This window comes from Pecten maximus, chromosome 4 (assembly GCF_902652985.1).
Source record: "Pecten maximus chromosome 4, xPecMax1.1, whole genome shotgun sequence".
Taxonomy (NCBI): domain Eukaryota; kingdom Metazoa; phylum Mollusca; class Bivalvia; order Pectinida; family Pectinidae; genus Pecten; species Pecten maximus.
Window position 1 is genome coordinate 6,082,122 of NC_047018.1, and position 14,164 is coordinate 6,096,285.

Here is a 14,164-nt window from a genome sequence, read left to right on the forward strand (position 1 = left end):
TTTAACGTACACATGTAGCCTCCTATTATTGGTAGAGAGTAAATTCTTCTTGCCTACAGATGTACTGACAAAACCCCGTAAAGGGGTACACTATATAATTAATTTGGTCAATTTCAATTTATTTATTTATTTCACTTAGGCGCACTTTATATTGTGCGCGACAAGTGGTCAATATGAAATACAATACTACAATGATATGATGGACAGTAAAGCACACATCTTCATCTTCTACACTCCTCATACAACGATAGACGCGACATTTCACTATTCATCTTCTACACTCCTCAACTCCTCGTACAACGATAGACGCGACATTGCACTATTCATCTTCTACACTCCTCAACTCCTCGTACAACGATAGACGCGACATTTCACTATTCATCTTCTACACTCCTCAACTCCTCGTACAACGATAGACGCGACATTTCACTATTCATCTTCTACACTCCTCAACTCCTCGTACAACGATAGACGCGGCATTTCACTATTCATCTTCTACACTCCTCAACTCCTCATACAACGATAGACGCGACATTTCACTATTCATCTTCTACACTCCTCAACTCCTCGTACAACGATAGACGCGACATTTCACTATTCATAGCCAGTATCCACACACTGTTCACATTATAACTATCACCCTATAGTGATATACAGTAACTGTATTACATTTTACAATGTTATTACGTTGGTATGATACACAACAATACATTCACACAGCCGGCATGTTTACACCCGGTTTACGGTCAAAATGGTTTTATTCCTGATTTTGTGAGAATACTTCGCAAGTATGATTTGTTTAATCAGTTGTTGCAGTATATTTAGATACGGTTTTTCCAAGTAGTCCAAAATGGAAGTCAATCGTCTATAAAGCTGTTTTTAAATGGGAAGAGTTAATGATGTACAATAAAATGAATAACGATTCAGATTTCATTAGGTTTTTCTCAGTCAAGATGTAATTTCTCCACATATTTTATGGACAGCAGCACTAAAATTCCCTGAACAGCGAACAAGTAAACTTAATATAGTTCGATTATGTACTGATTTAAGATCAACAAACATTATAGAATTGTGTCATTTCTGTGGTATTTTACATAATGACCGTATATCACATATAGTACTCATGGTACAAAAACTGAAAGTCTTAGAGACGATCTATGGTGTCTTATTAGTACTGTTTTTGATATAGAATTTAGCATGTTCTTACATTCCTTATCGGAATATAACTTAATCCATGTACTTCTTGGGGGGTAGCCTTCCCTACAGATTAAGTCCATCTGATCATGTGATATTTGTACTGCACAGTGCTATTTTTGTTGACAAAATGTTGCTGTTGTATCAGCATTAATATTGTCTTACAAGAGCAGTGCCGAATTGATAACTGTTTAATTGATTATTTTATTCTTATTAAATTATTATTATCATTATATCCCCCCTTACTTCGTGTGTGTTAATGCATGTGAAAGCCTGAGATGACTTTGCTGGTAGGGCTCTCCCCCAGCCCCTTGCTACTTTTTTTACCTTTCTTTCGGTAATTATTTAACTATTTTATAATGTATCACCTTATCCCTTAATCTCTGTAATTGACTGATGTGTTTATGTTCATTCAATTACCAATTGATGATATTTGATTTGTATTTTGACAACAATGTATACTCTTCAATTTGGAGGAAATAAAGAAATACTAATACCATTGCACAAAGCGACTATCATACTCAACATACCATATACTATTACAATATTACAATCCCATCTTACAGTGCGATCATACGATATTGTAACATACAAATACAACTAGCATACAGATACCTTCAATCAGGATATAACAATCAAACCATGATATACACTACAATAATGTTATATTTAACAAAAATGATCAGTAATATATGCATAAAAAAAGTTTACAATTTGATGAGTGAATTCACATATAATTCTTTAAATGTCTTTCTAGTATTTGTATAAACAGCGACAGATTTGATAATATTTTAATATTACATATTGATATCAATCCTTTCATTTTGTGAACAGATGGATTAGAGGTATGATAAACATGTAATTCGCTTCCAACTCCATTTGGTAGCAAAACATATATCCTCAATGTCGCCGATATATAAAGGGAGACCACCCGTACAAAAACTCATTTTAGCTAGATTCACATCGAGTTTTAAGACTCTTAAAAACATGAAATAAAGACATTAATTTGCCTAAATATTATATCAAAATCCTTACCATGTTCATTGTCCTAAATAGAGAGGTGTGTTTGTTATTGAAAACACACACACAAACCTTCTTTCCCGAGACATTTCCAGGTCTACTTTATTTAAATAAACTGAATGTTATTGTACGGTTATGTGAACGGTGTAAAAGATCTTCCATATATGAAGAATCCTTTCAATAGAAATGTGTCATTCCTGAAGCAAACATGACAAAAATCAAAACAGAAAATTGAATTATAAACGAAAGTTATTCTGAGAGTCATGATGAAACTGAACCTGTAGCTCGCTTGTCTATTGATTACGTTATAAGATCCAGGTAGGCGGGCTGATTTGAGGAGTCATTCTGAAATAGCTAGATCTTTATTTCCATGATCCACATTTCATGAATTCGACTTCTGGAATACTTTACGTGTCAGCCTACATTCTAATTGATCATTACACACAGTGGTTGAACTGTTGGATCAAGTTGATAATCATCCATGTCCGTCAGCTATCATTGTCATCCCTTTAGCCTGCCTATTGTTGGAATGTTACCATATTTTACATTTTTAGCGAGTGAACACTGTGTTAGTGTGCATTAAGAAAGTTTATGTGCGAGTTATCCTACTGTAAGTCGAGTTATACTGTCTCGTCCTACTGGCTTGTCCTACTGTAAGTCGAGTTATACTGTCTTGTCCTACTGTAAGTCGAGTTATACTGTTTTGTCCTACTGTAAGTCGAGTTATACTGTCTTGTCCTACTGTAAGTCGAGTTATACTGTCTTGTCCTACAGTAAGTCGAGTTATACTGTCTTGTCCTACTGTAAGTCGAGTTATACTGTCTTGTCCTACTGTAAGCCGAGTTATACAGTCTTGTCCTACTGTAAGTCGAGTTATACTGTCTTGTCCTACAGTAAGTCGAGTTATACTGTCTTTTCCTACTGTAAGTCGATTTATACTGTCTTGTCCTACTGTTAGCCGAGTTATACTGTCTTGTCCTACTGTAAGTCGAGTTATACTGTCTTGTCCTACTGTAAGTCGAGTTATACTGTCTTGTCCTACTGTAAGTCGAGTTATACTGTCTTGTCCTACTGTAAGTCGAGTTATACTGTCTTGTCCTACTGTAAGTCGAGTTATACTGTCTTGTCCTACTGTAAGTCGAGTTATACTGTCTTTTACTACTGTAAGTCGAGTTATACTGTCTTGTCCTACTGTAAGTCGAGTTATACTGTCTTATCCTACTGTAAGTCGAGTTATACTGTCTTGTCCGACTGTAAGTCGAGTTATACTGTCTTGTCCTACTGTAAGTCGAGTTATTCTGTCTTGTCCTACTGTAAGTCGAGTTATACTGTCTTTTACTACTGTAAGTCGAGTTATACTGTCTTGTCCTACTGTAAGTCGAGTTATACTGTCTTGTCTTACTGTAAGTCGAGTTATACTGTCTTGTCCTACTGTTAGCCGAGTTATACTGTCTTGTCCTACTGTAAGTCGAGTTATACTGTCTTGTCCTACTGTAAGTCGAGTTATACTGTCTTGTCCTACTGTAAGTCGAGTTATACTGTCTTGTCCTACTGTAAGTCGAGTTATACTGTCTTGTCCTACTATAAGTCGAGTTATACTGTCTTGTCCTACTGTAAGTCGAGTTATACTGTCTTGTCCTACTGTAAGTCGAGTTATACTGTCTTATCCTACTATAAGTCGAGTTATACTGTCTTGTCCTACTGTAAGTCGAGTTATACTGTCTTGTCCTACTGTAAGTCGAGTTATACTGTCTTGTCATACTGTAAGTCGAGTTATACTGTCTTGTCCTACTGTAAGGTATGTCATTATACATGTACTTGTTCAAAGCTACCCAAAGGGCAGGTCCTTCAAACACCCCTATAATAAATTGAGTAAAGAATCAGCAACTTCACAGTTGTCTAGTGGTAGGATGCAGGGCTTGTGACCCCAAGGGTCGTTAGTTCGAGTCCAGGCACGGGTGCTGTGTTGTATCCTTGACCAAGATATATTAACTGTTGTGTTCCGGTAGACTAAACTGTAAATGAGTACATAGTAGAGCACTGCAAGAAATGTCGTGTGTAAGCTGTTGGCATGGGAACAGCAGCTTTTGCTGCCTATGCTCCCTAGGGAGTTGAGAAAGACATTGGCTGGTTGCTAAAGAGCCAATAACCACAGATAATAATTTGTGAACCACTTTGAGACGGTTATGTTGCTGGGATATAGTGGTATGTAAAACTCCAAATCATTATCTATCTATTATCGTGAATATACAACTGTAGAACGTTTCTTTTGTTTAACAGCCCATTGACAATCATTAAGAACCTAATACCAATATGTAAACTAGGGTGACAGAACATTGAATATAGTCAGTGAGACAAAGTCTAACGATGCCATGGGTGAAGTTATCGAAAACAAGTACAACTTAATATGTATACTAAGCTTGGATATAATGGTAATGATCGCACATTGAACAGACCTTATTGGCTCATTGTCTCACTGTAGAGCTAAAAGTTCAGTAATAGAAATGCTTTATGTAATAACTATCCAGTAATTTCCTTTTTTCCATAAAGATGTACAGGTACGGACTTTCCCAATCGCCTTCTTTCTTTTCTATAACTTGTGATAACATACTATACACTGTCTTAAAGACGTATTTAATCATCTCTGACTAGTAAGATTGTGTGAACTTGACATATTTTACAACTATTGGGATACAACTTATATCAACTTATATTAAGTATATTTGTTGGCCTAAATGGAAGTGAAGAAATGGTCTTACTGTGGAAAGAAACCATACTACCCGGAGAAAACCAACATGGTCGGGCACCTGTTTATGTCCAGTCGAGGAATCAAACGCCAGCCGCCCAGTTAAAGGCAAGTGTGTTACCAATGTACCACCCGACCACTAGTTTAGTAAGATTGATCCCAGGTATATATTTTAATGTACATGTATTTTGGAAATGTAACTGTGTATATGCTACTGAAATATAGGATTTGTATTTTACTGTAACTGAAGCCTGTCCATCTAGTTGTTGGTGTCCTCTCTAGTCCAGTAAGACTTCCATACCAACGGTATGGGAACATCATAATGAATATCAACAAAACAAGGGGAGCACAGATGTTGAATTTACATTTTATTTTACATTCAATTTTAATAACAACCTTGTACTATCAGAAGTTATGTTCCTTCAATATGACATGGAAAGAAGAATTCCAGTTATTTTAGTCACCAAAAATGACATCAAGGAGAACCGTACCAATACAGCCTACAAACTGCCTTATTGACATATCGTCAATAACAATACTACCATACTGTTTTGTAGTTGTACGTAGTTTACTGTGTGAGTATATATATGTGGTTATGTCTGTCAGGATGATAAATCTGTAACATTATATACTGAATCTATTTTATACCTACGTTATGTCTGTCAGGATGATAAATCTGTAACATAATATACTGAATCTATTTTATACCTACGTTATGTCAGTCAGGATGACAAATCTGTAACATTATATATACTGAATCTATTTTATACCTACTTATATCTGTCAGGATGATAAATCTGTAACATTATATATACTGAATCTATTTTATACCTACGTTATGTCTGTCAGGATGACAAATCTGTAACATTATATACTGAATCTATTTTATACCTACGTTATGTCTGTCAGGATGACAAATCTGTAACATTATATACTGAATCTATTTTATACCTACGTTATGTCAGTCAGGATGATAAATCTGTAACATTATATACTGAATCTATTTTATACCTACGTTATGTCTGTCAGGATGACAAATCTGTAACATTATATACTGAATCTATTTTATACCTACGTTATGTCAGTCAGGATGATCGTACTGAATCTATTTTATACCTACGATATGTTGGTTTCTATGACTGTATACTTTATGAGATTTATATGCTTTGTTGAATATTTTTCATGACTATCTCAAATTGATGATTTTGAAATTTGTATACCTCCAACATGTCATTAGTATGTTTTGTCAGTTGAACATATTATTTTTCCTGTGTTGCTTTTATGTAGATTAGGGTTTGGGTCCTGGATTCAGCATTATGATAGAAATAACTGAAGTTGATTTTGTTTGATGAAATGACTTTTGTACTATAGCTTTTTGATAGATTAGCACTCATGATAATATTTGAAGTCCTCCCTTGAATCTAAACCACAACAATAAGATAACAAACACAACATAGCTTATTTTAAAATCAATTATCGTACATTTGGATTCACAATGAGTTTTAATGGGTCCTTTGATTTTCTATTGTTCGATACAAGTGGGTCCATTAAGAAGCATTATATATCATTATGTAAAATGATCAAATTAATATTTCTAACACAAACAAACTTCCCAAAGTAATGCCCATACAGGCGAATAAGAAACCATACATATCTTAACTTTAACTGCATTTTAACAGAGTCTGGTAACAAACTTAGGAAAGCATTACAGAATGGTAGTGTCATATGACCCCTTAACCAAATATTCCACATTTCTGTGCAGTTTTACTGTGGAACATGCAGTTTTATTATTTTTAACAAGCAACATATTATCAGTAACATCCTACCTTTACATGTATCACAATTCTGATTGACAGATTTTATCTTCAACAGCAGCAAATCTTTTCATATTTGATAATTTCATTTCATGGCAAGTTTCAACATGTTAGTCCAGTGATGAGTACAATATATACATTTCTTTTAAATTCTCCCTACTTATATGAAATACCAAAAACCATACCGTCAAAGTTCAATAGTTACTTCCCTTGATTCATGATGCCTCAAGCCCACCTGTTATTTAATACAGGTTATCTGTAACTGTCAAAATGGGTTAACACAAACAGCCATATATATATATGGTAGAAGACTTCAACTCACTTTAAACATTGGAAATAAGTAAAAATCATTTATTTCTTGCGACATTTCCATCACTCCATTCCATCTGACATATACTTTAGTTCATGGTGTGTGCAGATTGTAAAGGTCAAATAGACTCCGAACTGACACTGAATGCTCAAGCATATGGCAGAAGCTGATTATATAAAATCTGATCGTCCAATTAAAATGTTCAAATTGAAAGATTAAATGCATGATACTCCTAATAAATTATTGCTGATATTGTTAGAATCTGTAAGGTACTTCTACCTTGAAATTTCATGATGAAAAATATCTTGAATAACTAAGAAATGGGTGGTTTTAAACAATGAAATTATGACACATTATTGTATAAAGGAACAGCTTCACTACAGTTTGTTGTTTATCCAAATCCAAGTCAGTATCAACAAAAACAAATACCAACTTCACCCATAAGCTGACACCGCCTAGATTTAATCCCCTATAGGATCTTCCTGGTGGTAAAATGCCATCATCCTAAAAATTATCCAAACAAATTAAAATAAAGCATGTAATTTCAATATTTTTTTTGTACAATCCATGAGTATCTTAAGACCTGGATTACAAGTCTACAAAAATTTGACGGTATCAACTGAAGATCATTTACATAATAATGCACCAAAATACCATCATTTAGGAATTTTGACTCAAAATAATACGAAGGACCTTACATAATGCATTTTGTTTAGTTTCAGGAATGAAAAACAAACATATATAGTTTTCAACACAGCAGTTACAACAGCAGGCATAATTCAACAACAGAGTCCACAACAAGTGTTCTTTGTGACATTTTCTACATGCATATGCACTGTACAAGTACTTTTGACAAGCAATAAAAGTTCAAAAATTGCACAATAAGACCCAGTTAAAACTTTTGAGTCAATTCTGTAAACTCCATTTTAATTCGTGGAACATTAAATACAATTACAACATGTGCATACCTGTCATATACTTAATAGGGAAAGATCACACTGGATAATTTAGTACTTACTATGGCTTTTAGTCCTGTGGTAGCCATGGTTACGGCCATATTTGTAGGTAGGACCACACAACATAATTATGTGGTAACCACGGTAACTGCCATATTTGTAGGTAGGATAACACAACATAATTATGTGGTAACCATGGTAATTGCCATATTTGTAGGTAGGATCACACTACATAATTATGCGGTAACCATGGTTACTGCCATATTTGTGTGGTTACTTAAAATTATCAAAGTAACAAAACAAAATTCTCCAGTTTTCCTCAAGTGTAACTGGTCCCCTTGACTGATTTGTGAGAGGTATGCACATGTTTACATCACACATCACCTTCTACATTAATACTGTCACTATACTGGCAATATTTCTGAAATTCCCACTGTTGAAAACAGGCACCTGTCCTGTGACCTACCACAGTAGCTAAGAGTTGTGTAGAGGTCAAAGGGTTAACCGGGTAGGAATTAACCAATCTCATAATATTTTACACAAAAACATGATACAATAGTAGTCGATCACATACAATGATGAATGGTACTACTTTAAGTGCGTACAAGATGAGGATGATACACTGCTATCACTAATCTATAACTATTTAAATAGCAGTGGAATGTCTTTAGCATTCACCAACACATCACAAGTTGAGTTTAACAAGAGTTACTTCCCCTACCACAATGTGCTACTGGGGCATGTTCAGAATAATACTAAAATAATGACTTAGAGCTTCTTTTTTACAATTTGGATGTAACTCTCATCTGCAGTTTTTAGCATCAACCTCTCCATTGTATTCACATTTAGCGGTACTGTTGGATTTGACGGTAAATTGCTCGGTGTGTTGGTACACTGTGTTCACTTGCAAACTCTCAGGCATGTGTTCATGTTCAGAAGTCATAGTTCACTGTCCCTTGCGAGTATTCTGAACATGCCTCTGGTCAGTAACATAATAATATGAGAAATATAGACTAATTAAAATATCACTAATTAGTAAGTAGCCTATCACATTATAATACATCATGTTATATTCTGGTAACTTTTTCTTCAATAAAATGGTTACTTAACATCTGAGGGGAAAATACAAAATAAAAGGAGATAATTTATAACTGTAGACTTATATTTATATCAATAAATGTATGACAAATATGTTTTAATGTGAGCTGATTACTTTATCAGTCAAAATTCAGTAAAACTAAGTGTACAGAAAATATAAGTGTAATGTACAGTTCTTGTTGCTTTCATCAAAATCAAATTTTCATAATATTTTAGCTAACCAAAAAAAAAACCAAATATGTGGATTCTTGATTAAATATTTCTGATGATTTTGGATAAAAGTGCTGAAATTTGGACTGAAAGGGTTCAAACATGGCATGTATTTATTCAAACTGGGCATCCAATTTAAGAGAGAGCAGAGGAGTTCAAAGCTCCCATAAACTCTACTTCCCTGGATCTCACATAGGCCAGACATATGGAGGTTATGAAAAATTAAACTAAAAATGCTGTGAAAATACATATATCATGGATAGAACCTTGAGAAAAGATTTCCAGTGAAGATCTATGATCAAGAAAGCTATTCTGTCTATCTTAAGTAAATGTAGCATATAATGTCTGCAGTAACTACATAAAAATGTCTTTTAAACTTTTTGTTTGATCAAAATGTTTTCCCCTCTGATCAAGTTAGAGGCCACATACCATTTGGTAGCTGGAAAGGACATTTTGGTTTTTTACACAACACCAACAAAAAATCTCTCATTATACATAACATATGCAACATAATCAGATTTAATTTAATAAACAGTTCTACAACAGTAAGCCATCTTCAACAATATCCATCCCTTCAAACAACAGATTGGCCCCCTGTTCAGTTTCCACTTTTACACAACAGATCATTCTCACAAAGCAATAACAATTCATTTTATCACATTCAACTTTGGCATATACACTGAACACATTAAAACCCAATCAAAGTTAATATGTAGACTGATCCAATGTTATTCAATGAAGCTTCACTAACTTATTTCCGTTTACTAGAATCTGTTGTGCCCAAATCTAGGCTCTGCCACTCATCCATATCATCATCATTTGCCCAAACCTCATTGTCCCAGCCTGAGTTTCCATTAGGTTGCGAGGAAATGTCCTCTCCAAGATCCACAAGATTCCCGACCAGTGGTTCCTTCTGTTTCTTTGGGGATGAGAATCCATCGCCCCAGTCAGCATCGTCCCAGGCATCGCTACTCTTACTAGACATCTTGGAAGACTTTTTATTGTGATTTTTAGGACTAGACTTTTTACTTTTGTTTGCTTTATCTGTTTCACCCCAGTTGTCCCATTCATTCTCATCCTTTTTCAGTTTTGAGGATTTTGAGTGAAGTGGTTTCTCATCGTTCAGCCATGCTTCAAATTCGTCCTCTTCAGTATTCCTGTCCTCTGACATACCCCGATCATTGTAATCACTCGATTGTGATTTCTTCTGGTTTTTTTTACCATCTTGCCAGTCTCCTTCCCAGCTATCCCATGAATCCTCATCCGACAAAAGTCTGTTTTTACTGGGTTCTCTACAATAAAGAAAGTTTCAAAGGATTGTTTAACAATCTCATCATGAATATTGGAGAACAACAGCATTGATAAAGATAGGTCTAAATGTCACCCGTTGGACCAGATTACAGTACAGTCAGGCTATAGATAGACTTTTTACCTCTAAATGTCACCCGTCGGACTAGATTATGGTACAGTCAACCTATATATAGGTCTTTTTACCTCTAAATGTCACCTGTCAGACCAGATTACAGTACAGTAGGCCTACAGATAGGTCTTTTTACCTCTAAATGTCACCTGTCAGACTAGATTATGGTACAGTCAGCCTATATATAGGTCTTTTTACCTCTAAATGTCACCTGTCAGACCAGATTACAGTACAGTCAGGCTATATATAGGTCTTTTTACCTCTAAATGTCACCTGTCAGACCAGATTACAGTACAGTAGGCCTATATATAGGTCTTTTTACCTCTAAATGTCACCTGTCGGACTAGATTATGGTACAGTCAGCCTACAGATAGGTCTTTTCACCTCTAAATGTCACCCGTCGGACCAGATTACAGTACAGTAGGCCTATATATAGGTCTTTTTACCTCTAAATGTCACCTGTCGGACTAGATTATGGTACAGTCAGCCTACAGATAGGTCTTTTTACCTCTAAATGTCACCCATTGGACCAGATTACAGTACAGTCAGCCTATATATAGGTCTTTTTATCTCTAAATGTCACCTGTCGGACCAGATTACAGTACAGTCAGGCTATATATAGGTCTTTTTACCTCTTAATGTCACCTGTCAGACCAGATTACAGTACAGTCAGGCTATATATAGGTCTTTTTACCTCTAAATATCACCTGTCAGACTAGATTATGGTACAGTCAGCCTATATATAGGTCTTTTTACCTCTAAATGTCACCCGTTTGACCAGATTGCAGTACAGTCAGGCTATATATAGGTCTTTTTACCTCTAAATGTCACCCATCGGACCATACTATGATATACAGTCAGCCTACATTTAGGTCTTTTCACCTCTAAATGTCACTATGGTACAGTACCTCTGTGGGGACGCATTGTCTGTGAGAAGGGAGGATTTCTCTCCTGGACTGGTATCCACAGATGACAAAGTCGTCTTAGGTTCCCCCCACAGAGACTGGAAATTGGTCCATCCTTTCGAACTGGCAGATGACAGCTGGAAAACATCACAGATTTTAAATATACTTCACTACAAATAATCATTATAATGTACATGTACCGTACTCGACAATAAGCCCCAAACCCTTAGTAGAAAACAAAGGGATTTTCAGGGGAAGGGGCTTATTGCCAACATTGGCCTGGTCCAAAATGGGTTTCATACCAACTGAAGTTTTCGACAAATGGAAAAGGTTTTTTTTTGGAAGAAGCCGTTACTGGAGACACAACTTCATGCCATCCTTCAACTCTGTATAAAGTTTCAAGAAAATCCATCAAAAACTAAGTGAATGCATAGCCGGACAAAATTATGACACATTTTGTATGAAAAAGGGGCATAACTCTCTTAAAAAGGGCTAAATCGCAAAATCACTGCAGGGGACACAAGTTTATATGGTCTTCTAACTATATACCAAATTTGAGTGAAATTCATAAAGAAATGAGCGAATGCATAGCCAGACAAATTTTGTGACAGACGGACGGACGTGGGATGCCGACACCAACGCTGACGCCAATCCTGAACCTACCTTTGATGCAAAGCCACTCATGGAGCTGCCGACGTCATTCAACAAATTTCCGTCCTTTACCTATAAATATAACACAATATCATTCTTATTCCATTTTATAAATTTAGTGGACTACAACAAGCTTGAACTCATCTGAAACATGTTAACAGCAGTTATTTTGATACTTGACAGCAAGTTTTCTCTTCATTGATTATTTACAAAGTTATATTCACATCTCTCCCTTCTTCAGCTTAGTAAACTCTGACTGCGTTAAAGGCTCAGCGGCCTACTGTAAATCACTTATATTTCGCGTGGGATTTATTTTCGCGTGAATTCGCGAGGAGAGTCAAACGCGAATTCAAATCCCTCGTGAATATTTATATAAAAATGACAAGAATAATTGGCGTTCATTTTATTTATATTGAAAACAACTCATTTCACCCTCCAAATATAAACGCACGTTGAACACCACATTTCTTTTGTTTAATCCACTTGTATATAGCCGAGAGGCGTATACAGGTACGGTAAATAAAATTCAGTATGACCAGACGCCGATATCACATGATTGAATCACATGACTTTTCTTGTACCGTCACATGATTCTCATAAACAAAATGGCTACCAACATGGACATATCTCCGATCTGTTAACGTTATTCGCAAATTTAAAGTCATTTTGAGATCGGAATTTGCGAAATTATGTATTCGCGAATAAGTCAAATAAGGTGAGTTCGCGAAATTAAGTACTCGCGAAATATTAGTGATTTACAGCAATAAGCACGGGAATAGGTAACACAATTATGACGTCGTCGCTTTGTGACGTTAATCAGACCATCAACTAGACTGCGCCATTTTCAAAGGACTGATCTAAGCAATTTTAGCATTTTCTCCTGTTACTCGATGATCTCTGTACAAAAAGCTAATGTCAAGTGAGTGTTTATTCAAAAACAAAACTGAAGAATGCGGAAATGAGTGAATATTTAACTTCTTCACAAGATAAGCTAACAACAAATGGCTAACGCAGCGTACAGTTCCTACATAACACTACTAAATCTTTGTCAATATCCGCTGTGCTTGACAACCATATTTAATGCGAGACAAAAATTGTGGATTGTGAATATATTAATGAATTGAAAACGCAAAATGTATTAAACAAAAATGTTGAGATGTTTCTTATAATTTTGTTAACAACACTGGTGTCGTTACGTAGATTCACTGGAACTATATTATCTTAGCAACCACGACTGCCGTAGTTACCAACGTCGTAACACATCACAACGATTTGTCTGATGTTAATATAAGGAACAGAGATTTTAGCCTGTTCTAAATCACACAACAACTGTTCCACTGTATAGTAAACAACACAACACATAAATAATAATGACAAAAGTGAACTGAATGATACAGACAGCATGCAATGAAGATATGTAAAATGTAGCATGCTATCACAGACAGGTATGTGTGTAGATGTAGGAGCTAGCTTTTACCAGTCCGAGTGTAAAGTTGTGTTAGCGGGTTAGTCTTATTTTCCAGTAATTTGGTCAGAGGCTGTACCCTGAACGTTATGCAAATTAGTATAATCATGTTAATTTCTCAGGAGAATACCTTATCCTTAGTGGGTTTGATGACCGTTTCGTTGACTGATTGGCCGAGTTCCTTGGTCTTAGCTGCAGTAAGGGTGGCTACGTGTGATGCCTAGGAGTGCATAACAACATTCATCATATAACAGAATACACAAAACATTAAATCAATAAAAATTATAAAGCAAAATCATATACATCTAAAAATAAATAAAATAAACTGTGAAATGTAGATCAAACATCACTCAAATACGCTATGTGCTTGCTAAT

The 14,164-nt window shown here is 35.4% G+C and overlaps 1 protein-coding gene across 4 annotated transcripts in view; it reads right to left on the reverse strand.

The window, feature by feature from the left end:
* Window positions 1–5,307: 5,307 nt before the first annotated feature.
* LOC117325057 (ADP-ribosylation factor GTPase-activating protein 1-like) overlaps window positions 5,308–14,164 on the reverse strand; it is a 46,589-nt gene continuing 37,732 nt past the window's right edge. Inside the window, exons 8-12 of one of the 4 annotated variants that reach the window (XR_004532122.1) lie at window positions 13,920–14,009; window positions 12,337–12,396; window positions 11,677–11,810; window positions 6,077–10,640; window positions 5,308–5,971 (exon numbers count right to left, since the gene is read on the reverse strand). Coding sequence is in view for 2 of the 4 variants with exons in the window: in XM_033880980.1 (XP_033736871.1) it covers window positions 10,100–10,640; window positions 11,677–11,810; window positions 12,337–12,396; window positions 13,920–14,009 (825 nt within the window). In the remaining 2 variants the exon portion in view is untranslated. Of the gene's footprint in view, window positions 10,641–11,676; window positions 11,811–12,336; window positions 12,397–13,919; window positions 14,010–14,164 lie in introns of all 4 variants that reach the window. The other 3 variants (XR_004532121.1, XM_033880980.1, XM_033880981.1) reach the window with 3 other exon arrangements.